General features: G+C 45.5%; 1 protein-coding gene across 2 annotated transcripts in view; it reads right to left on the reverse strand.

The window, feature by feature from the left end:
• Nucleotides 1-24,738, reverse strand: part of LOC149359645 (hepatocyte growth factor receptor-like) — a 68,534-nt gene that overhangs the window by 38,687 nt on the left and 5,109 nt on the right. Inside the window, exons 1-5 of one of the 2 annotated variants that reach the window (XM_089571789.1) lie at nt 23,244-23,283; nt 10,332-11,531; nt 8,481-8,666; nt 4,274-4,405; nt 2,564-2,737 (exon numbers count right to left, since the gene is read on the reverse strand). In XM_089571789.1, the coding sequence (XP_089427915.1) occupies nt 2,564-2,737; nt 4,274-4,405; nt 8,481-8,666; nt 10,332-11,483 (1,644 nt within the window). In that variant the 5' untranslated portion in view covers nt 11,484-11,531; nt 23,244-23,283. Of the gene's footprint in view, nt 1-2,563; nt 2,738-4,273; nt 4,406-8,480; nt 8,667-10,331; nt 11,532-23,243; nt 23,284-24,738 lie in introns of those variants that run through there. The other variant, XM_089571790.1, reaches the window with a different exon arrangement.

The raw sequence follows: 24,738 nt of genomic DNA on the forward strand, positions 1-24,738 counted from the left end.
CCGGTTGCGTTTATGGTGCTCCTCTCTCATGAGTGCTGAGATTCATTTCTTAATAGAGTAATTGGATAAGTTTTCACCGTACGGCTTTCCTTTTTTCACCCCGCTTGGAAGATATATGACTAAACCAGCCAACGCCAATGTTTGCAGGGAATTTCCATAAAGCGCCGAGCTTGCAAATCCTCTGGACTTTCCATTGGGACCAACAAACACGGGGAAGGCCCGGCTTCAACGAGTGAAGAAAATATTCTTTCGCACTTTATCTTGGTATTCGTTTACCATATCGACGAAGGTTGCTGTGCCAACTACGCATATGTTTTCATTTATGATAACAACGTTGATAATGTTGATGCTCAGGAAACCACGGATGGGATTGCACTGATACGAACGTCAGGCAGGAGAAAGACACTTAGATTCAAAACATGATGGCGAGGAGAGGAGGATCGCGGTACCATGAAAACGCATCGCTAAGGTAGTTAAAAGAGTCGGTTGTAGCAATCACATTACAATTATGAGGTTTGGGGGCGGCATTGGCAGGGTAGGAATAGACGGGGCATTAGGTAGCCATGAGGTGGGCTGGTTGGGGTTAGCGGTACGCGGCTTGAGCTTCGTCAAAGTTGCAGCAGCGGGCGAAATAAGCAGTAATAAGGTAGGAGGCGGACGGTTAGGGGCACTGAGGTGCGGAGTTGAAAGAATTCTAGTTGGCGTTTGCAGGCGCCACTAGTGGGTGGGAAGTTTCATTGTACAAATTCGGTGGAGCGGTTTTATTGTCGCACTTGGATGGTACAGTAAACAGTCACCGGTGAAAGGATGGGGGTAACGAATGTGGGCGTGCGCCATTAGCCTTGTTTAAGCAGAAGGATTCAATACGCAGTTGTGGGGCGGAAGATAAGGCTTGTAGTTGTTGGGGTGCAGCTTTGATAATGTCGGCGTCGCCGGGTGCGGTAAGTAGTCATGGGCTTTGCAAATAAGAATTAAAGGAAGCGTCTCGATCTGCGAGTACTAGGCTGCAGCCTCATGAGTCCCGCGTTCGTTCAAGTCAAGAGGTGAAGAAATGACCTCGTTAACATGTGACGCTCCTTAGATGATTGCCACTCACGTCACAACTATGTATTATCATCCCGTTGATTGAATGGACCATATATCACTTCTCCATTGCCATGTACTCTTGAATACTCCACCACCTCTTACTCAGGGCTCCCTGTATTCCACACGCTGCCCAATACCCACCTCTCGTAGCTTCTACAACGCCGAACCCTCTCTTGCGCAGCGCCTGCCACCGACAGCTATTCACCGTCGTGAGGCTGTGTGTCTGAGAACTTATTACGTGGCCCACCTGCCGCGTCATTGCAATGGCTAGAGCATTCAGAGGCTGAACCCAAGAACGCGGGATCAACTCTCGGCAGCGATGGGCTTTCATTTCCGCAGAGGCGAAATGCCAAGAGAAACGGTTTTGTACGACGTAGGCGCACGTCATGCAACCGTCGAAATTTAGTGCCAGGTGGTCTAAATTAATGTGGAGCCATGCGCTGTGGTACGTCTTTCTTTATTTTATCTTGCACTCATTCGAGCCACTATCGCTTCTGTGACGGCGCGGGGGAGCATTCCACGGAGAGGTGAGAGGGCTACTGCGCCTTTCTTTTCCTCGAAAAAAAAAATTCATTTTACTGGCACAGTGTGCACACACACGATGGTCGCCTGACTGCGTGTGAAAAGCAGTTCTTCGTCGGCGTCAGGGGGGAAAAGCGTACAAAATGTAATAGCCTGTGAGCAGAGTCATCAGTTTTTTTACTACGTTTCGATGGAAGCTAAACGCAGAAGGCGCCCATGGACTGTTAGTACACGTTAATTATCCCAAGGTGGTCGAAATTATTCCACAGCTCGCCCCTATGCCACCTCTTTCTCTATTCTTTCTTTCACTCTGTACTTCATCTCTTCACTCACTGCTCGGTTGAGGTGTCCACCAAGAAGTAAAACCGTTATTGCGTCATTTCGCTTTTTTTTTTTGAGAAACCAATTACCAACCCATTAACCGCCTCTGTGTGGGCTACACGGCCAGTTTTCACGGCCGCTTTGTTGCTGGATGCCTGACGTCTATCCTCGTCTCTCTTGCCCCCAGACAACAAACTTATTTTTATCAATGCACTTTCGAGATCCGAATTTTTTTATAGCAACCGTTTCGGTTTAAATGCGAGAAATTCTTACAGCACCTGAAAATATGAATGGAATGAAAAAAACCAACTGCTCTTCTAAATTCGTACCCTGTTTACGAATATTCGTTCACGCCTAGTAAGGGGTCAGTTTTTTTTCTTTTGCTCATTCACATTATTTTCATATTTAGAGAGTTTTTATGAGCCAAGCCGCATCATATGCTTGGCAAAGTAAGGAAGCCAGTATTTTTTAATTTGCCCACACATTAACAGGCAGGAAAAGTCGCCCCAGTTGTTCAGTGCCTCTCGATTTATCTAGTACATCGGAAGCTCATTTTTGCTTTCCTGATTGCGGACAATTTTGAAGAAAAAAACAATAGTTGCAAAGCACTTAGTTGCTGAGATTTCAAACTTACTGTGTGGACTTCGACGGGACAGCGGTCGAACACTAATTCCGTGCCTTGGGGACACTCCGCTGCGTGTGCACAGCGGCCTCCGCACCATCCGCATTGCAGTGGGTCCTCGTGGCCTCGCAGGCATTTGGAGCACGTGGTGTAGATGCCGCACGATCCGACGGGAAACTTGATCACCTTTATTCAGGATCAGCAAACAAGTGCACCCGTTTCAGCAATATCTGAACAAAATATGCAAGGAGAATGTCAATTTACCCTAATTTTATGTCTACACACCCCACCATTGAGGCGCAACGAAACAAAGGTAATAATGTTTTTCACGCTTCTCTCCCGACACTGGGGTGATAGGTACGTTGACGTTGTTGAACACATCATTAGGCGTCATGCCTTCTTTATGGGAAAGCGTCGGCAGAAAGAGAGGAACCTAACAGCGTTGTTAGGTGGACGGGGTTGTAATTATGCCTTGACGCTACACGGATAAACGTCAGATTGCCTCGAATGTGATGCCTGAGTACAACCCACGAATGTTTGGCGTGGTACAGCTCCTTTGAAACTTGGCACCAGCGTAAAGGACGGAGATATAGAAGCTGCACACAGGGCAACCGGTCATGTCGCATGTCCAGCAGTTGTCCTAGGTTCTTTTTCTGTCTTTGGTGTTTAAGCGGGTGCTAAGCTTCAAAAATAAATCACCAACTCACCAAATTAGCGGCCCTACACTCCTGTTCAGCATGAGAGGTGGCGTGTCTGGGATGAAGACTCTCACTAAATAAACTTATAGTTTACATCCTTTTAAATACACCTTCTAAAATATTGACCCAGAGCTGTTGCGGCGGCGGGGTGGTAGCTGGAGGTATTTAGAAGTGCGCAGAGAGAAAAAATAAGTGAATGTAATCACGATCCACTTCCTTTTCAAGTTCGCAGCAGTCTCAACTATTCTGAAACGCTTAGGTTACTAGGAAATGTACATTATCTTTAGTTTGATTCAAATAATGCCGTATTATCCAATAAATATGTTATCCGATTAATTTACTTTGAGAACAAACACCTAGAAAAGCCTGGCAGGTGCTCAGCCTAGCGCGTACATGCACGCTCGGGGTTATGCTTGTTATAATGGAGGTAAGTCTAAGGAATTCTTCGCGTGAGCATGAAACCCTTAGTCATTGAGAAAAGCATTGTTAAGCTTTTTTCGTATTTTCTAAACTAGCTGCAACCTGGCCAAGAGCTTCGCCATTATAAATGTTTCTGTAAAGGCAAAGTGAGGAGCACAAAACTGTGTCCAAAATATTGCAGCTAATGGACATCTCGGACGCTACATTCCTATATTTGATCATGATCTCTAGGTAGTTGTTGTTCGGTCACGTTCCATATTGACACGGCTTTTCCTATCTTATATGAGAATGTTTTGAACGCAGCGGCCCTCTAGGCATTGCACCGCTATGGCTTGTTTTGCTTTAGTGTCTGCACGCAGGGAACAAGATACACTGATGACCTGCTTACTGTGGTCATGTTTGATTTATTTTTGCCAGATAGTGGAAGGTTGTTATCGCCGTGCCCCAGTACCGCGGGTGATGGGAGATAAACCTTTTCTTTTTCTCATTATCAGACGTTGAATGCAACAGAAACAGAGAGGGAATTAAATGTTTCAAAAGGGCATGTAGTTAGAATAAAAAGCGTGGCCAGAAGCCGGAAGCAAAAAGAAAAAAACCTTCCTACCTTGTCCCTCGTCAAGAAATAGCCAGATGTTCCGTTGCTGTCTAGAGCTGTGCTCTTCTCGATGGGAATGTTTTCACCGTGTGTCAAGTCCGTCCAGAACAGAAGCTTTGAAGACTCACCGTGCAGTTTAACCTGAAATAAAAAGCAGGCTATGCACCGGCCCACCTGAACTTTTTCTATGCAGCTGTAAATGTTGGTCGAAGTTCTAAATGAAAGAAAACGAGCTGTTCGTGGAATAAAACCGCAATGTTATTTCCAGAAAACGAACGTCATTCTCACACATCCCGGGTGTACCAGTCCTGTCATAGGCGAGTGAAACCAAAGTAGTCGTACTGGAACTCACATGACTTTGTCGGCAATATTTTTTCGTTCTTGAAGCTAATTATTTAGTAAAAAAAATTAGTGTACATAATTACTATAACTTTAACATTTAAATATTACTTAAGGAATAAAGTGACATTACGTAAACCGCCGATAGCCTTTAAAAAGAGCCGGCTGAAACGTTTTGCAGCAATTTTCCATTTATGCAGCTTTGTTTACTAGCGTTAAACAAAGGCCGCAAACAAAAAAAAAAAAAGCTTTAACGTGACAGAGGTACTACTTCAGAGCCCCGAAATGCGTACTATGCACTTCATCATTTCGTATGTTGCATCATTTCTCGCTTATGCACCCTAGTACGCATTTGATAGCCGCATTTCATCTTTCCCCGTTATACTTTCTTTCATTTTACCTTACCCGCACCACTCTACTTCCTTCCTTATCCCCCAAATTTCCTTTCCCATGGAGAGTAGCATGCCAGTGATTTTTAAACGCCGGCTAAACTCTCTGCTCTTTCATTAAAAAGTTTCTCTCTGTCTCTCTCTCCGAACTGCGTTTGAAAAATAAAATCTGCCTCTCTCTGAAGTGGGCTTCCCGTGCGCATGGGCAAGAGATATGCTCGAGCACCTGTTTTTTTGCGGCCTTTCTTTCAAGGCCGCTAAATTAAGCACCGTAAATGGGACCTTAACGCATACATTGCAGCCAGCTGTTCTTCAAAACTATCTGCAGATCTGCAATAACTTTCTGTATATATATATATATATATATATATATATATATATATATATATATATACTTTATTCTTCGCCGATATTGAGAACGTTAGATAACTATTCTTCACTGAATAATTAATTTTCCGGAACAAAGAAACATTGCCGACTAGGCCACGCGACATTCAACAGCACTAAGATGGTTTCTCTATAGGACATTCCGTCTTCTTGGAAACCTTGATTATTTTTAGCCCAGACTCTAAGTGTAAATGCGTCTGTCAAAAATCGCAACTACCTTGTCTTCCAAACGCCAAGCAAAATTTCTAAACCTTCCATATTGCCGATTTTCACGAAACTGACGCTAAGTCTCACGGTCAGCCGCACTAGTCTACGAAGTGCGGAGCGCGTGACCACGTCGTTAGCCCTGCTGCCTAATGGTTCACCGCTACATGCAGACGCTGTTGTCACAGGAAGGCTTTTAGGTGGGTGTTTGCATGATAACGGGGTAACGAGAAAGCGCATGATAAGAGCTCTAGAGTGTAACTGCGTGGGCGTTATTGTGCTGGCAGCCTACAGATGGGATGGGAGCACGATGATCCCACGCTCAAATGCAGCTCTTCCATTATCATGCCAGAGCAGTTATGAACCTGCGAATTCATATCCCTGATGAATTCATTTCCGGGACTAGAAGGGCCTAAGTCTATACGAGGTGCTATTTTTAACGCGCATCAGCAGAAATGGCTAAAGGAGATTGTAGCTGATAGAGCGTTAAACAGGATAAGATTAAGTTGTTCGCTCGGAAAATCCAGCGTCCTCATTGTGACTGGGAAACACTGATTGGTCGATAGGGCAGTGACGTAGAAAAGCAGTTTCACTGAAAAGAACAACTTGGTCAAGCAGAATCGAAGAGCTGTTATTTGGGTCGGGAGCTCGACCTACTAGCGCCACATAACTGATGAACTTTTTTTACACGTGTTATTTATTGCAGTAATAATAATATTATTAATACTTTACTAAAAGCAGGAATGTAATACAGGACGCAGACAAGCCAAAGCCACAATTGGGCGGGTAGGGCGCCGTCCGGCAGCAGTAGCAGCAGCCTGTATTACGGTCACACTTAATTTTTGTTAAGAAATTATATGAAGGATTCACAGTTATTCAAACTTAGCAGTAGCGCCAGGTATATGATTGTGAGTGTTTGTCTCCAAAAATAATCCGGCAGCTCCTTGAATGTATACGGTACGTTGTACAACCATATGGATGCAGCAAGATCGGTTCGCACTCGAAGGACAACATATCAAGGCATTTTTCACAATAGACGTGTTTTAACATCTTCCAACTTAAAATCACATTACCAGAAATACCGCAGTACACTGCAGTGGTACAGTGCTCTACGTACATAAGCTATTTACCATGCCTTCAACAATCGGTATACCATTCTAAATCCACACGCTTCGAGGCCCCAAATTGTTAGAAGAGAAGCAAGTCTCTGGCCGGGCAGAAATTACAAGCTTAGGAGAGAAAGACAGCTGGGTGGATGCGGTGGAGGTTGTTAGGAGTGGGAAAAGATTGAGTCTGAAGCTGACGCCACAGAATCTAGCAATACCGAGCAGTTTTTGCGGTGGGCAGGGGTTTATACAAGGCAACTGAGGTGATGTTGGTCACATATGTCATGAAAGGAGAGGAGGCGGTACCACGCAGTGAGCTCGGCCTGCGCCCAGAGAGTGAAACCTCGGGCGCAGGCGTGAGCCACCTCGTTACCAGCTAGGCCATCGTGTTCGGGGGTCCAAAGGAGGGTGATAAAGTGGGTTTGAGAGTTTTTTGGAGGAATCGCGGGACGAGCGCCGCGGGACGGTGCGCTCGCGCTGGGCCAGCTGCGAACAGACAAGGGACGATTTTGCGCGGGTTTGATACCCGTCTGATTAGTGCTTACGCACTCAAATTTAACGCAAGCGCGATCCTACCTGTGCTGACCAGAGGAGGAGAACGCCTTAACGACCCCAAGTTTCATCACTTGAGGCTCCCTATATAGGTCGTAAAAACCGGCGTTATACGCCGCTTCAGATTCTTTAATTTTAGAACTTCTGCAAATATACCGTTGAATACGTGGGTGTAACGCAAAACGACAAGGCCATTTACATAGAACTTAGCATATTTTACTAAATCTTTCAACAAAATAGCCGGATATTACTTCTGCCATTTGACACACTGGAATGCAGTTTCAATGCGGGTAAAATTCCGGAATGCGAAAACAAGTATTTTTGCGCCGCAAAGCCATTGTACCTTTATCACAAACACAATAGCATTGTCCGAATGATAGTGAAGGTCAAAGCGGAAACTTTGAATCAATATGCTCCACTCTGAAGCAAGCTACGATGCACATTCATGCCCATAGATACGAGAGGAGCACGTGGTTTGAAGCTACAGTGAGATCATTGTTACAACCGTGCTCTGCAATTAATGGGGCATACATGAGGACAAACATTCCAGTGGCAGCACAAGCGTAATCTCATAACATGCTCTGAAGTAGCATGCTAGGGTGATAACCAGGCAGACCTCTCTGTTATTCATTAAAGTCTCTCTCATGATTAAACATGGTTTATCTTTGGTACATCTTTTATTGTATCTTAATTCTCTCCACCAGTTCACAGCCGCTTATTTGTATTCATTGATTGGCTTGATGGAGACAGAGACTGATTGATGGTGAGGCCAATGCCAAAGACTAAGATCTTGACGCCGTTGCCATAGCCTGACGAAGGGAACGTGGATGGGTGCACGCGGATAAGTGCGGTCTCCTTCCTCCATAGTGTCTAAGTCAAGCGCACAGCTCTACTTATATATGCTCCATACCTTACGTCACAACAGTGAATTGAACCACGTGACACAACGTGGTTACCACATGGCTTTCTTACTACCTCTCCTGACAACTTGTAAGGTCAAAATTCAATGTCAAAGTTCAAGATCAAAGTTCAAGGTCAAATATCAACGTCAAAGTTGAAGTTCGAAGTTTAAAGTCAAAGGTGGTCCACTAAGTGGACCCCACATGGTTAGGTATACGTGCATATCAACACTAGCCATAACTTATCTCAAGGTGATTTCAAGGTCATTCGGAGGCTCAAGGTGAAATGAGACCAAGCTATAGTAGTGTAGCTTTCGCTACAAAAAAGTGTTATTCTCACTTTGTGGAGGTAGCCACTGTTGTCGCCCGCCCATGCAACGATGACTCCGTTTTGTTGCATTACTGTAAGAGAGGTCACAAGTCCTTCCTTGAATTTCAGAGTGGCATGGCCGATGACTGGGACTCGGCCCCTGATGTAACTATTCACGCTTGGTTTGCGGGCCTCCCTGCTGTCATCACTCTGTTCCTGCAAGCACAGCAAAAAACAGGCAGAGCTATAAGTAGTAATTTATTGTTAGACCAGTCACTGCTTTCAATATCCTAGCAACATGTAGCGTTCGCTCCTTGTTTGCATTTGTATGCATAAAAAAATTGCATTTTGCAATATTGTCTGCCAGTAGGTCTCCTTTAATGCCACTAGGCACACTTTTAGAATTATTCTGATAGCAAGGTCTGAAGGATTCAAAAAAGTGACGGCCTCCAGGCAACCTTTTGCGAATGTACAACGCAACTCTTTTTATTGAAGAAAATGCCTTTGAAAGCAAAATGTAAAGCAGGGACTAAATATTTTGATGGCTACTACACGGCTGGTTAGGGGAGAATTAGAGCCAGATGCCATGCGGTTATGACCACCCACAAAAGTACGCAGACTGTGTGGAGTGCGCTACCGATTCGGCAGCACTACCTGCCAGTACAGACGCGGAATAACTACGAACGCAAGCTCGCCTGTCCCTGCGTCCTTCGCGCATATTGAGAACGCTATCGCGGGTCAGAAGACATGGCCTATGTGCCCAGGCTGGTCACCTTTGCACGCCCGTGGGGTGGCGCGCTTGTTTGCATGGACGTTGGTGGGGTGGCGCCTCCTGTGTGGTACCCCCCAACCTTCTTTCTCCTGGTCGCCCTTGTTTGCAAGGACGCTTTTTGACTGCAACTACTGCTACTACGCCGACGACGACAAGCTCGTTTTACCCGGGATCTTTCGAGTTAACAGCTAGTGCTGTACAAGACACACTAGAAGAGTTATCACTTTTTAGACGCCCTGGAAAAGAAAACAAGGATCGGCATGTTTGTTATGTAGTAGTAGTAAAAACATTTATCGTTGCAAAAGGAAGAGTTAGGGAGTAGGGGGTGGGGGATAGATAGATGTGGAGCTTCAGTGGTCGGTCTTCCCTATTCCAGGATCCCGTTGGCCTCCGCCGATGCCTTGGCCCTCGTCACCAGCATAAGCTGTGTGCTCGGGTTGGAGTCAGTAGGAGGGCCTCCCAATGCTCTAGTCTAGGGCTATTTATCTTTGGTAATAAAGGGCTTCTTTCACATCTCCAGGTGGCGTGGTACGTTGTGGCGTAGCCCCCACACCACGCGAACGCTTTCGCGTGTGGTGTGGGGATCTTAGTTCGGCCACATTTTATGATACATGGCTCTGCTTGGTTAGGTGTCTGTTTGTAGTCGCCTGAGCGTGGTGGCCTGCTCTTTGTTGAGGATATCCGCCGGAGCCGAGTACTTCTTGCGCGCTCCCAATAACGCTTTCACTAGGGCCACCTATTCTTGGATACTCTTTCCATAGTCCTGAAATTACTTAACTGAAACTACTTAATGTAATATGAACCTAACGGAGTGTAGAAAAAGTATTATTTGACGAGATCAGTCACAAAACTCTTGGAAGACACAAGCACATAGTTAGGAAGCCACGTTTGTGAAATTTATTGCGCACCTCCAGTTTCTTTGCCCAGGCCTATGGGCTATTTCTTGGTCTTTTGAACTTTAAGAGAACGTTTGAAGGTTTTCAGTTGTTGTTACATTGTTATTGGCTATTTATTGGCAATAAATATTGAAATGTCTTCAGAGCTTGAACTGGTTCAAGCATTATTTTCTGTGCAGAAAAAAGTAAAAAAAAAAAGGTTCGTTTACTTACCCAAGGAGCGAAATTGAACTGTATCTGGTGCTTTCCGAAGACTTTCATAATTCTAGCCTTCGTCTTGTCCTTGTCCCAACTTTCAAATGTTTCGTTGAAAGCAGCTTCCACGCTGTCCATGTCGAAGAAACAGAGCTCAGAGCCCAGGCTCGGGTCGTAAGAGACCAAACTACCGTCGAAGGGAGTTCCGAAAGCAACGGCAAGGACTTTATTGCTGGTATTGCTCCCAGCAGTCGAGTGCTCCAGGGACGCGCTGATGGCAGTCGTGGCCTGGCCCTCCGTACCGTCAGCCTTTCTTGGACATCTTATTGGCAGCTCTGTGTGTGTTCCGAAAGAGTGATCACTCTCGCTGACACGTAAAAGTCTCGTCTCGGAGGTCTGAAATGAATCTTCTGTATACTGAATGGCGATGAAGTAAGCAAAGCCCTTGTAACTGAAGCCGTACAAGTAGCGAGAAAGCTCAAGATTTTTGTCGAAACCGAGCCTGTTTATGGAAGACTTAGCTATGCCAGCAGATGAACGAAGGCTAAAGGACTCCGGTGTATTCAGTACCCTGGCAGACACTGCAAAAGGGTGGTAGTGAAGAGGCCGGCCGTCATACGTCGACGCAACAAATAAGACGTTCGCGTTGCTCCCGCTACCAAAGAAAGCGACGGTACTTGCTTTTGATGCGACGTAATTGATAGGCAATTGCTTGTCCATCGGTTTGCTAGCCCTTAAGTGGTTCGATAGTTCGTGCACTGAGCACATTCCTTGCGATGTTGTTCCACATGCTAGAATGAGAGGCTCGGAGCCTATCTGCAGAAGAATCTGGTTGTCGTTGTTCGTGGAAAATCTTTGGCTGTCGCAGAGGAGGGGGTAGGGGGGGCACAGCAGGCTGTCATTAGTGGGCCCCGTGGCACAACTAATTTCAGGTGAGAGGTTTTCTGCTGAAAGTCCATAGAGCCTGTTTCGTCCACCAACTATTATCACGTCGCTACGTTCCATCGTGCTAATGTGCAGAACGTTGTGGAGGTACCCTTCTGGAGCCCTAAATTCTTTCCACAACTCTGTACTTCTGCTAGCGCTGACGAGGATAATCAGAAAATTTAATTGGACAAGAAGGGATATTGAGGTCGCAGAGACCGTTATGAACGGTAAGAAATTATACATTTTTGAGTCACTACAGATGCAGTAGGCTTCAGAATGGCACTGCGTTATCTGGAAGAAGAGGAAAAAGACAGAAAAAATATGAATAAGAGCACCCAACAACGGCTGTTTGTCTATCTATATTTATGTCTATTATCAGCCTCATGAATTTCTAAAAAAATTACAAATGATTGCAGTTTCATACCCAATGTCTTTTAACGTGGCATATTCGCCAATAATTTCCCATACATTTTGCTATTCGAATATCCGTTTCTGGCGAATACATGAACACACAAAACCTGAAGTGAATTTGGCGCTCAAAGCGTCTGGGGCTGCAGCGGTCAACAATGAAGCATAGAATGGAGAAGAAAAAATGGCCGCTCTTTGCACACTTCTCGGCACTATTAAGTTCTGTACGACAGTGAACTCTTGACGATGGCATTTCTTTGTCATGACCATCACGACTATCGGATCAATCCAATGTTGTTCATCACGGAACTCGAGCAATTATGAATGCTTTGAAGTTCAAGTAATCTTGACATGGGATCAGTATCGTGGAGTTACCTTCAAAATCTTGTGCCACACGTCGCACGTCAAAATTTCTTCATAGCACTGGCAGGCCTTCCCATGTGAATGTGCAGCGTGTGCTTACATTGATATTCCTAAAGAGGTCCATATCACACTGTATGCATACCGGAACACTTCTACATTGTCACTGCGCTGGCAAAGCTTAAAATTCCATAAAATAATCTATTGCCTTCACAGTACGTTTCGCTTAAAATATGCACACAGGAAGGCTATATATTACCCTTACCTTAATACAAATAAAAACATTATCATTGATGTGAGCTTTGAGAGTATAATGAGAACACGTTTTCTCTGCGATCTCCCTTTTTCACAGCGTGGATTTTTTTTTCTGTAAAAGCTTTCCCGGGTAGCCAAATGTTTATTTTGGTAATTTTGAACGAACAAAAAGATTAAAAATATTAATAAGAGCAAAACATTTTTGGGAGCGTAGTTTGGTCGCTGCAACGCTCGAAACTGCAACATCTGTTCATTATTCCTTCACCGTGTGATAATCTGTAATGCACGGAACTACCGATAGTGTTTTGGCGCATTTTGCACACATGCAACGCATGTCTGCTCTCTGCTTGGGACGCCGACTCTTCTTAGTGCACTTATGGAACCGTTATTGAGTACGGTTGCCATGGGCAGAGCTCTGAGACATCCTGTATGCAAAGTGTCGCAACTTGGGGAATATAGCTTCTCGTCTGAAGACGAGCTATCTCCCTCCGGTTTAGACTCAGTGATTTGTACCTAATCTGAGTCAGAAGAGTCATCACTGTCACCCCCCGAAGATCAGACGGCGCGTGGTACCAAATGCACCTTACCATAATCATCATCAGTATGAAAATAAAAAGCACCAAGCACTTTACTGTTTTCCCAGTCCAAGTCCTCTGTTTAGGGGAGACCACACTAGATCACGACTAGTTGTTTTTTTTTTTGGTTCTCACCGCCGACTACAACAAATATAATAGATTGTAATGGCTGCCCACGAAGCAGCAAGGTCGGCCGTAGTAATATTTTTGCCACTTTTCTTGACGGCTTTCAGTATCTTTTTGCAAAAACAATATCGACCAGGCTTGCTCAGTCTGCTGATTTTTCTTAAAGGGGCAAGCATGGCAATAGGCTTTTAAAATGAGCACACTGTAAGAGTATTTTTGAAGCCCGTCTTATAGGGCAAGGGTAGCGGCCGATCCACACCACACGCGCAGAATCTCTTCTCCTTCCTTTTCAATGCTCTAAATTCAGGCTCCTATAGCCTTTACAACTCGTCGCAAGAATGCTGGTGCAAGAAAACTGGCTGAAGTGCCAGCTAATGGTAAAATACCGACCTTCAGCAAAAGCTCTTATCTCTACTAACAATCCAGGCTTGGCGGCCTCACCTTTTCTGCGCATGCGATTAGCATGTATCGAACTGTTAGTCGCTCTACGTATCTCAGCAATATTTCTAGATTACGGTTTTGTTTAAACTCCTGATAAAGTTGTTCATGCATTGGGTTCACATGTACGCAGTACCGTATACTTAGATTTGCGCACTTTAGAAAACTCTTCTCTCTTCCTGAATAAGAACAAATTTCTGGGCACGAAATGCATGATCCTTGTTCGAGCGCCGTTTACGTGGAACGTCAAGGACTCTAAAACTCTGCTTTAATTCGCCTAATTCTTGGTGAAATGCTGACACTCATTACCAAGAATACTGCTTAATGCCCTGATACAGTTATCGGTAGAAAACTTGGTCTGCTCGTCGTATTCCCGCCCTCAGGGATCTATGCCCCGCTGTGCACTTCTTTACTTTCTTTCATTTGCTAGGTATTCTCTGTTTGCTTTGCTCTTGATGATTTACTCTGTATTTCTAATTCACGAAGGTCTGTATAGTTGAGGACTGCATGTACAGTACATGCCAGAGTTAAATTTAAAAAAAAATTGCAAATGCAATGGCGGCGGTTAGCCAGGAGGAGTGACTAACATGGCTGCACAGCACGCTCTTAGTGAGTCATCGGAAGAATGGCATAACGTGGACTTTTATAAGTCTTAGTAAACAAACCCATCATCTATAAAGTGTCTGACGTAAGCAACAGAGGCCAGAAAGCAGGCACCAGCAAAGCAATACGAAGTCTTCTCACACAGGTATTCTTTATGGCGCCGTGGGTTATCGAAGCAGTTAACAAGTCAACCGCTCTTACAATACTCCGCGTGGGTACTGAACAATTCATAGGCATCTACGTTCTTCCTAGAAGCCATAGCCAAACTATTCATGCAAATTTCTTCAAAGAGTTCACGCACACTGCTGGCCTTCGTATTCATAGGGCTCAAAATGCAAGCCTCGCTGTAAGGAAAGGCTGTTAGGAGCGGAACATTTCATCTGCCTAGAAGTCCGCATTTTCCAAATGAAGGGCTTTCTTGGTGTATAGTGCTCCAGAGCAGCTGAGAAAGGTGACAGGAACCATTCAGCATCACGAAAATTGGCTTGAAAACGTGGCCTAAAAGCAGAAGGTCTGTCCTGTGCTTGGAGTAGGCGCGGCTTCAAAGTTCTCAACGATCATCATGGGCAATGGTGGACAAAAGTGAGCTTCTGCTAAGGTACATTAATTAATTAGCGTCTAAAAGATAGTCCATGCCAGCCGGTGATACGAAGACAACCTCTGCAGCCAGCAGAGGCCTGCTCTGGCGGACATGAAAAAGTGATGTTGGAACGCTCCTGAGGAGTAAGCCTCACCTTAAACCTCAGAAGCCACGGAGACCAACTTGAGCGCACTGACGTCTAACGAGCTGCTGTTGGCTTTGTTGTTGTTCATACGTATTCATTCGCTTTTTAGTGTGAGCGCCGGGCCATGCTCAGGCGGTTGTAGTTATCAGGGTGCCTCGCTGACCACTTCTGTAGACACAAGCTCTCATTGCATTTCATGGGATGTAATCGCAAGCACACGGTGTAACCACGTGGCCAATACCACAGTGCCGTCTTCTAATGGTTACAAAAGAAGCGCTACGTACCATCGACAGCAAAAACTTACAAGATGCGTGCGTGCCGAAAAAAGATATTTCTGGCCAGCCATGTCAAGTCACCAGCCTGAAATGTCTTAAGTTATGACGGGGAACGGGCGTGCTCCTCTCACTAGCAACCATGTCAGGCGGCTTGGCTGTTAGATAGTGGTAAATTAATAATTTTCTGAAGACTACGATTGCGTAAACGTTTTGGTGCCCATAGTACAAGTGCCCACAAAAGTTTTTGGAATGCCGAAATTACGAAACACATCAAATTTCTCCCTGATTAAAATCGCCGACAGGCACTTAGGGTTGCATTTTCCAGGTGGCGCAAAGAACTACAAAGCACACACTTCATGAATGAATGAATGTTTAGGGCGCCCAGTAATTAGGCTTTGTTGCAATTTTCGTGTTCAGAAAACTTTTGCGGGCACTTGTACATACAGAGCAGTCCCACTGGGAAATAGGATACTTAAATTACTGCTGATAGCGAAACTGTCGCCGCTATTCTGAACTCGAGCCTTGACGTCCGCTGGGTAGATCTTAGTGGGGCCGTACTGCTGAAGGAGTTGTTTGTGGTAGATTTTCGCGCACGGGGTCCTTGCTCTGTAGTTTCCAGATAGCTTCGCCGTAAAAAAAGGTGCTTGACGATCTGGACTTGGGAAATAAACACTCTCTCTCTCCATTATCGGTACGGCCGCACTACGAGATATCTCAGTCCAATGGACGGGCATTTTTACACTATGAGTGTACTGCTAGGATTAGAAAATATGCCCGGCTTTTTCTTTGATGATTACGACCCTGAATTTTTTTTCACCTCTCTAGATATCACCGCCGTGTAATCTATCAATGTTATTCTGCCTGGTAAGCACTGACAACTCTTGCTGACTAAGCTAATGCATGGTTAGGGTTATTAAGGTTGTAGGGGACGAAGCAGCACATGTGCTATGAAGAGCGCCGTATTGCTGATCTCAGCACTGATTTCGACCCCCAGGGGCTCTTTAACGTGTCCTCATATCGCAAAGCACACAGGCTTTTTAGCGATTTGCCTTTGTTGAAATCAATACATTGCGTATGGGATTTGACTTTTCGACTTTTGTCTCTGTAGCAGAGCGCCCAAATTACTCAGCCACTGCGGAAGCTACCGAGCAAAAGTACATTCTCGGAGCCAAAAAAAAAAAAGGCCATGGCAGTTTAGGCAAAGACTGTAGATGCGTGCTCTTTCCTGAAAATGTTGAGCTTTATGATTCCCCACACCCCGCGAATGACATCTTCTTGAGCATGCATAGCTTTCGTCCCCAGATGAAACGCTAGAAATGGTACTGAATGCTAACGGCCTAGTGCAACCCTGCACACATTTTTTTTTCGAAACTTTTAAGCAACTACACTTTGGTTGCAGCCCTATACCAAATCTTCAAGAAAGTATGTGCTGTGTTCATCGAGGCCGCGTGAAAAACCAAGCCTTCGATAAGTTGAATGGCGAGCAAAATGGAGAACAAGTTATGCACTTTGACGAAAGAAGGACACACCCGATTATTGGGACGAATCAAGGGTAACTAGACTTTGTGCCCTGGGGTCAGACATAAGACTGCTGCTGTCAAAAAAGGCAAAGCACACGAGCAGGAGCTCACAACTTTTTGGGGGAGAGAGAAGAACACTTTCTCGTAAGAACGATGTATGTGATTGCGACCTATAATAGATATGTCGATGAATATACCCCACACACGAAGCAGACCCCACTGTATTTATGATTTACGTGTATGCAATGATTTTACCTTGACAAATAACTCAGAATATTATGTGCGCTCGAATATAATGGCCGTAGCGCCAATACAAACGCGTTATCACATTTGTCTATATAAGCGGCGCATTAGTAATGACACGTGTATGGGCCCTACATTCTGACGGAATGCAGTATATGACAATGATGAAACCAAGATGAGAAGCCTTAAAACGTAAAGTATGGCAATGAAGTTACCAGTGAGTAAACAAAAATCATGATGGTGCATCTTGGGTGGGAAACAACCACCCTACGTTGAGAAATTCAATTTGCGACCTGTGGAAGGAAAGTTTAAAGGTGCAGTGAAGAAGAATCTGAACTCGTCTTTTTATCGCGGGAACTCGAGCTACACGTTCCGAGCATTCTTAGAAACTTCCAATTATGGCCCTGTTCGGCCGATTTCTCTGATTTAAATGTGAATAACGTCCGGCTCCCACCTTGTTTTTTTAATTCCCCGCAGATGGTGGGAGGAGTCAACCAACGCATGGAGTGCCTTTCAGGCAGTCCCGTGGTGGCTTTGCTTTCGCTTTTATTTTGTTTTTTAGGTTTCTGTTAATAAATAGCTCTAGTCAGAGACTACATAGCTGCAAATTAGGCCCACGGAAATAAAAATACACGTCGATTCTTTGCTTTCGCCGATCACTACGTATCACTCCGCCGATGGCAGAGCGGCAAGCCGCCATGGGACTGGTTGAACGGTTGGTTAACGCCTGCCACAGTTTGCGGGGAATTAAAAAAAAAAAGAGGTGGGAGCCGTTATGTTAATCGGATTTAAATTAGGGAAATCGGCCGCACAGGGCATTAATTCAAGGTTTCTAAGCTCGGAACATGTAGATCGAGTTCCAACGGTAAACATACGAGTTGAGATTCGTCTTCAAAGCACCTTTAATCTTTGAGTGTGACTCGGATGCTAGCGATCCGCTAGAATTGGAAAAAAAAATTCAATACCGCTATGCGCTAAAGAAATCACTTGACTCGGAGTAAAGCAAGGCGTCAAGATGTTAACCTATGGCAGCTTGCTGAAATTTAGGCCACTCCTCTGAATGAAAAAATTGGCAGTGGCTTAGCTCTGGTTAAGCCTGGATATACAAGCGAAAAGCTGCAGTTATACACTGTTTGACGTCATGGGTGTCGCATTTCGTGCACAATGCACTGGGAGCACCACGATAACGGTGTAGGCAAGCGCGCTATATAGCCCTCCTTCCGCATGCGGGGTAACTGTGGTAAACACGTAGCTGCCAGTAGCATCATACGAGGAAGCCGAGCGCGCGCCGATGCACACTCGGTAAACGCGCGCAGAGCGCGCGAACGACGGCGAAGGTCGACCGGCGGAGCCGTGCTCGGCGGCGGCTCCGCCGACCACGTGCGCCTGTCCATTGACGTCGCGCGGCGAACTCGCGCATGTGCCGCTGTGGCTAAAATTGATCACGGTGCACGCCAGACCCGGTGTTGACTAGCCTAGTGAAGCTTTTCGCTTCAAAACCGAGTGTAGAGACACATTGTGACGGAGGTCTTCTACGAAGTACATATTCAGCTACTAGTACATAACGCTATGTGGCAGTGAATCCTGTTTGTTGCTCATCAAGCAATGAGAAAGTGTCCTATATAGAACCACGAATTATCAAGCCTATATTGCGAAGGCGTGCAAGTCCATCAGGTTCATCGCATATATTGGCTCTAAATTATTATTAGTGGTGCAGGAAATCCAATAGTATAATCAAGCATGTAGCACAGAAATCCAAGAGAAAATAAATGCGATATACTGAAGCCTTCCCCAAATTGTCGACCTCCTTCATAGATCGTCCACTTCGACCACTTTTGACCCTTGAGAGGACAAAGCTGCTGTAATGCTCCAGTATAGATGGTAGGAATTTGGGCAGTTTTTGCCGCAGCGGGACTCAAATAAATACTGCCTGATTGGTTGAACGGGTGCATTGGATGAGAATGTGTGAAGAATTCGGGATTGTTATGGGATCACATGGAGGCTTGGTGGAGCTATCAAGGGGCTTTCCTCGTTCATATGTTCATAAGATCATATTGCTACGCCCATTGTAGGTCCCACTTGCATTCATACTGGCGCCCAAGTGTCTGTCCTGAGCTCATCTCTGCGCCGCCACCTCAAGAAAGTTTTAACGCCCGCCGCCATGCCCTTCGTTCGCGTCGCCGATGGCAGCACCGCTGCCGTGACTGGAATGTGCACTGCGCGAGTCAGCACGACCGGACGTCATATTCCAGTTCTGTTAACCGTTTTCATCAGGTGCCCTCTGGACGTAATCCTTGGCCTTGACTTTTCAGCCGCCCATTCACCTCTTATTGACCGTTCCTCTAGCTTTCTCCGATTGGATCTGCCCCTCTGCTATGACGACTCCAGCAGCTCACCTCGCCTTCACTCCACTTAGTTTGCTCGTCTCCCACATGAAGCTGCCGTCTACATCATTATGTCGCCTTCTCCCGCCCCTGATGGAGATTACGTCCCTTGCCCTATCACTACTGTGATTATTCTGCAGCGTAACGTCGTCTTTCCCCACAGCATTGTCCGTATCACCGATACCTGCACCAACTCGCTTGTCCTGAACATCAGCCTGTCTCCTCAAGTTCTTCCCACCAGCATTTCACTTGCTCACCTGTCCCCATTGACCAATTGCGCAGTTTGTACTCTAGTTGCTGACCCAAAGACTGATGTCTCCAACGGCCCTGCATCGCAGCCCTCCCGTTCGGATCATACTTCCAGGATGATTGTGGACGATCTGTGCCCTGCTAATTTCACAGGTCTTCACAACCTCTTGTCCTTATACAGCAACATTTTTTCTTTTAATGGCCGTCCCTTCAGGCAAACCTTTGTTATCGCCCACCGCATTTACACCGGCGATGACCGCCCTGTTCATAGACGACTCGATAGGGTGACTCTCTCTGAGTGCCGTGTCATCCAGATCGAAGTAGAAAAGATGTCGTCCAGCAACATTATCGAGCCTTCGAGTAGTCCCTGTGCGTCCCCTGTCGTGCTTGTCACAAAGAAAGATCAAACCTGGCAATTCTACGTCGATTAATGCCACCTGAGTAACATCACAAAGAAAGACGTCTACTCCCTGCTCCAAATTGACGACGCTCTTGACTGCTTGCACAGAGCCAGATACTTTCCCTCGATAGATCTTCGCTCAGGATACGGGCAGAGCCCTCTCGAGGAAGGGAACCGTGAGAAAACCGCCTTTGCCACCCCAAACGGCTGGTACCAGTTTAAAGTCACGCCTTTCGTCCTCTGCAATGCCGCTGCGACCTTCAAGCGCATGATCGACTCCCTCCTGCGTGGCCTCAAATGGACGACGTGCCTCTGCTACTTGTATGATGCAACCGGCTTTTGTCCACACTTCAAAGCCACCTGCACCGCGGTTGTCCGCCCCCCAAGTCTCTCAGAAACGCCGTCATGACTCCTGCAAGCCATGGACTGGCCCATTTGGTGCCAGTACACTGGTCCGTGCACTATCCTCCTGCTTCTTAATGCCAACACATACTCATTAAAGTGGCGACTGAGCCATGCAGCACGGTGATTTGCAACAACGCTAGCCCAAGAGGAAGTCAGCCGAATCCATCCAGGCATAATCTACGGCGTGCATGCACTGTACCTGTCCTCCTTTCTCTCCACTTTTTGTTTTCACTTCCTTCAATCCTTCTCTCAAGCAACAATTCAGGTTCATCTACTGTGCACAAGGATGCGGGCTCAAACCCAAGATGCGGAGACCAATGCAGACTTAATGGAACAGTTACCGCTCTTCCTTTCCATATCACCTCCTCCTCTATCCGCTGTTCCATTTGTTCACATTAGGCTTAAAGTTACGAGCGTTAGATGTCTGCTTCCACTGGACTGATAGGCATCTGTTTTAATTAGCTTTGTATGAACTTCGTTGTATGTCCTTCTCAACGATACTGTTTTGTACTGGCCCGCTTGACTTTTGTAATTTACATGTTTGTCATGTAGTAGAGGGCTAAGGCCCTGTCAGGCGACATTGTGCCTTTAGCCTCAGCCCCTATTAGGCAAACGTCTAAGCAAAAAATAAAAGAAAAAAAGAAAATACATAAAATGAAACCAATCGGAAACATTTTAAGAAAGACGCAGTTTATTGGTGCAGCATGGCAATGGCCAGCGCTACCGCGATTTAGGTAGAAGACGAAAGAAGGAGGCGGGAACTGCCCTATGGCCAATCCCCTACCGTCGGTATGTGCCATTAAGCCCGAGGACATCATCATCAACTGCCCTATCGTACTGAGGCTGCCACGCAGCGCTGATGATGGGGGTGGTCACGGCAGTCTTAAAAATGTCAGCTGTTGCCTTTACATCATAAAATGACGTACCATCAGCCGGATGGCGCGATTCCGTGTTTCTATCGTGCTTCACGGAATCCCTGTGAAAAATATGCCTCGACGGCTTACCACTCAAACCATCTAAACACATGCTTGCTGACTGATTTTATATTCTGCAGTTCTCATGCAGTGCAATACATGTTTTTAGCCATAAAAAGAAACTTATGCGAGGAATTCATGGCCACAACATTCGCCGAAAGTAGTCGACGATCACTGCAAATGCTTATGCTGGTAAAAACTGGTAAATACTTATCCATTTGCATGTACTCTCTCCGGACGTTGCATATTACATAGCGCGAAACGCAATAATCAACTTTTTGACTACAAACACAGCGCCATTACAAGAGACGAAGAAGGAAGGACCAGCGCTTGGCACATCCTGTGACTGTGGCCTCTAGACGGAAGCAGTCCACGGCACAATACATTCGCCCCTTGTCGAGGCGTTGTGTTCGTAGTCAAATAAGGTACCAACTAACTCAACTCTTCGATCTACAGCAATCAATTTTTACTATGTTAGTCTACTTCGTCAGTGTTTGTGTGATGCAGTCTGTGCTGACACTAAATGGCCCCTAAAACATCCGATCATTACTCTTCCCACTTCGAGTTATTGATCCATTCGCTCTCGCCCTACCATAAGCTCGCCTTCCCAGTTGGCAAAGCTCAATTGGTAGAGCGACGGCTCCGGCGAAGCGGTGTTCCCGGGTTCGAACCCCGGGCCAGGATGAATTTTTCGTTAACTGCGAAGTTTCTGAGAAAGCCGTATAGTTTTCCTTTGTAGCCGCATGGCTGCGCTTGGGTGGAAGCCATTGAGTAATTAATCTCTTATTACAAATCTACTCCCCCTTGGGGGATTCCCCTAAAACATTTATCTAAATGGCCGCCTATCAGCCGTGTTGGCCGTGCCCTTATTGTGCAATCGTCTTTTTGCGGCATTCCCGCAAAAACAGCTCAATAGCAGCGAGAGGCAAAAGCAACTGTAAAAAGTGCTAAAAAAGACTGCTTAACAATAGAATGTTTTCTCTCGATGTTCGACTTTTATATTCGCTTATTTTTTCTTCCCTGCACAGAATAACGTGATTCAATCTCGAACATCCTTCTACTGAAAAAACTCAGGAAAAACATGTTTTACTTTAGAGCACAGCGTTTGATATGGCAGAGTAGCCAGTCAAGGTATATTTTGAATCCGGTTAGCAGCCAATAAAACATTTGTGATTGTCGAGTACTTTGAAGCCACGGAAATAGAAGGCAAAAATTGTTAACGGTTTTCCTTATCTATCTCTGTATAGCTCGTACCGGTCATTCATTCTAAAGGCTGAGATGATTACATTTATATGCACACTGGCTCGGTGCGGACATCAATGGTGATGCCATATGCGGCAAGTTGCTTACTATTTTAAGCACTCCACAATCGGTACGCTGTATTTGATATAGCTTGATTTTTTCAACTACACATACCCACACGGGACTATTCAGGAACACGACAAATAACCATTGAAAAATTTCTCAAGATTAGGAGAGCTGAAACAATGCATAATATTACCGGTAGTTACAATAACATTCAATTGCTTATTACTGTCGGTTCGGTAAACAAGATACTGATCATTATCTGACTTTAACTGGATTTTTTTGTTTAGATCGACAGCTGCCGCTGAATCACAAAATGAAGGGTTTTTCAGATATTTTCTAATAAGCGCATTAAGCCGAACGTGCACTTCTACATGTGTTCATGTTACTGGTTTAGCGCACATCTAATTAGTCGCCAACATCGCCCTATTGACCTGGAATAAGGTTATATTCAGTCCTGCTACTTGGAACTCCAGAAATTTACAATTCACGGTAGCAAATTCTAAATGAAGTATAATGCATGCTGCATTAGTCCATGCAGAAGCTGCCTAAAATTAAAGAAGTATTATGCCACAAGAAAAAAAATGTGCCGCTTTCATGCATAACAGCAATCATGGCAAGAACCAGGCTGAACCACAAAAGTCGCGTACCAAATATAACTTCGAAGCAAACTTTTTTGTTATCAGGCCGCGTGTAAAACAATCGGGAACAAATAGAATCGAACTGCCGCTGCGGCTCTGCCTGCTTTCAGTACTTACCTGAATGGCGCGAAGGTCTTTTCTGACGGTCCGAAAGAGCGTTGACAAAGAAATGATAAGACCGTTCATGCTTATCTGTTACTAGGGTACACGTGGAATCAGTACCGTCACTGCTTGCGCCATATGGTCACGTGACTGTCGCAAACATTGAACAGGCCAGCTCAGCGCCCTCTCTTTTTTATGAGAACAAGGAGAATGATGGATATGAGTAGTGGCTTTCTGAAGGGAAAAGGAGACAGTGCAGCAAATTCAGTGGTTTTATTCGTACAAGTGCCAAGGCTTTTAATTGGACTAGTTGGTTGCTATAATTCGACATAAGGGCTAGCGCAAAAGGAAGACCCACACAGAAGGAATCCAGACAGGACAAACGCTACAAGTGCTGTTTGAAGTAGCAACGCAGTCTGCATAGGCCACGTTTTCGGCCAGTCAACAGAAAAAACTAAGGGCCGTTTTGACTAGACACACTACTGCCGACTTACTGGCGACCTCCTCTCGCCTTGCACTATTGTTCTATCACGTTTTGCTCACGCACATAGAGCACCTTGTTTATTGCGATAAAACAAGTCGTATCTCGGCGCGCGAGTGTTTTAGCTGATTAAGCTTCCACATCAGTGAAGCTCGTTCAGACGCCCACTGACCTTCGCGCATCTCATTTGGCGTCAAGCAACAGTGTCTGTCTGTACTTGAAGCTGGATAACGAAAGTGCAAGGACGGTGCCGACCAGCTGTTTTTAAAAGGGGCCTTTTGCATCCATATGCCATCACGTTGATTTACATCGACCCGAATATAACGAGGAGCTTCAGTGTCCTCTTCGGAGCGTCTGGCTTGTGCACATATGCCGAATGGGATTTTTCATAATAACCCAAGTTTCGTAAATAAACTGGGCTTAACTTGCCTTTTTCTTGCAAGAGGCGTCACAGCCGCCACCGTGTTACTCTACAGTCAGCCAAACTCGAGCGCTCTTAAATATATGGGCAAAAAAAAAATGGACGCAGTGTCTGGCGATAATCTTGAAGCAATGAGAAAGTGTACCCATAAAACAGAGAAGCAAAGACAATGACAACAGAATTGCACCTGCTTCAATATCATAAACACAATTTCAATCACATGTTAGGAACAAATTTTATTCAGCAACAACTTTTCACTCTTCAAGGTATTCAGTGGTGCCTCTCTATGGTTTGCTAAAATTTGAGGTGGACAGAAATACCTTAACTGCTAAGGACGCATCAAGTGTGGCGCTCCTCGAATCCAGGGCAGGGTCGTTTTTGCCAGCTGGGCCGTCTGTTGACCATATTCGCTCCCACGCAGTGACAATGCGGTGAGGAGACGCGACCAGAGGCAACATGCGTAGCCCAAGGCTAGCATGCTGCTACGCACCAAGTAAGTAAAGAAGGATATTCTGAGATATATTTGTGACGTACTTGTTGAGCAAGGTAAATTGGGACATCTTGAAGATTGTGTTGACCCTGTGGAGCCTTGCAGTTGGGTTGTAGCA

This window comes from Amblyomma mixtum, chromosome 2 (assembly GCF_055824585.1).
Source record: "Amblyomma mixtum isolate Tamu chromosome 2, ASM5582458v1, whole genome shotgun sequence".
NCBI lineage: Eukaryota > Metazoa > Arthropoda > Arachnida > Ixodida > Ixodidae > Amblyomma > Amblyomma mixtum.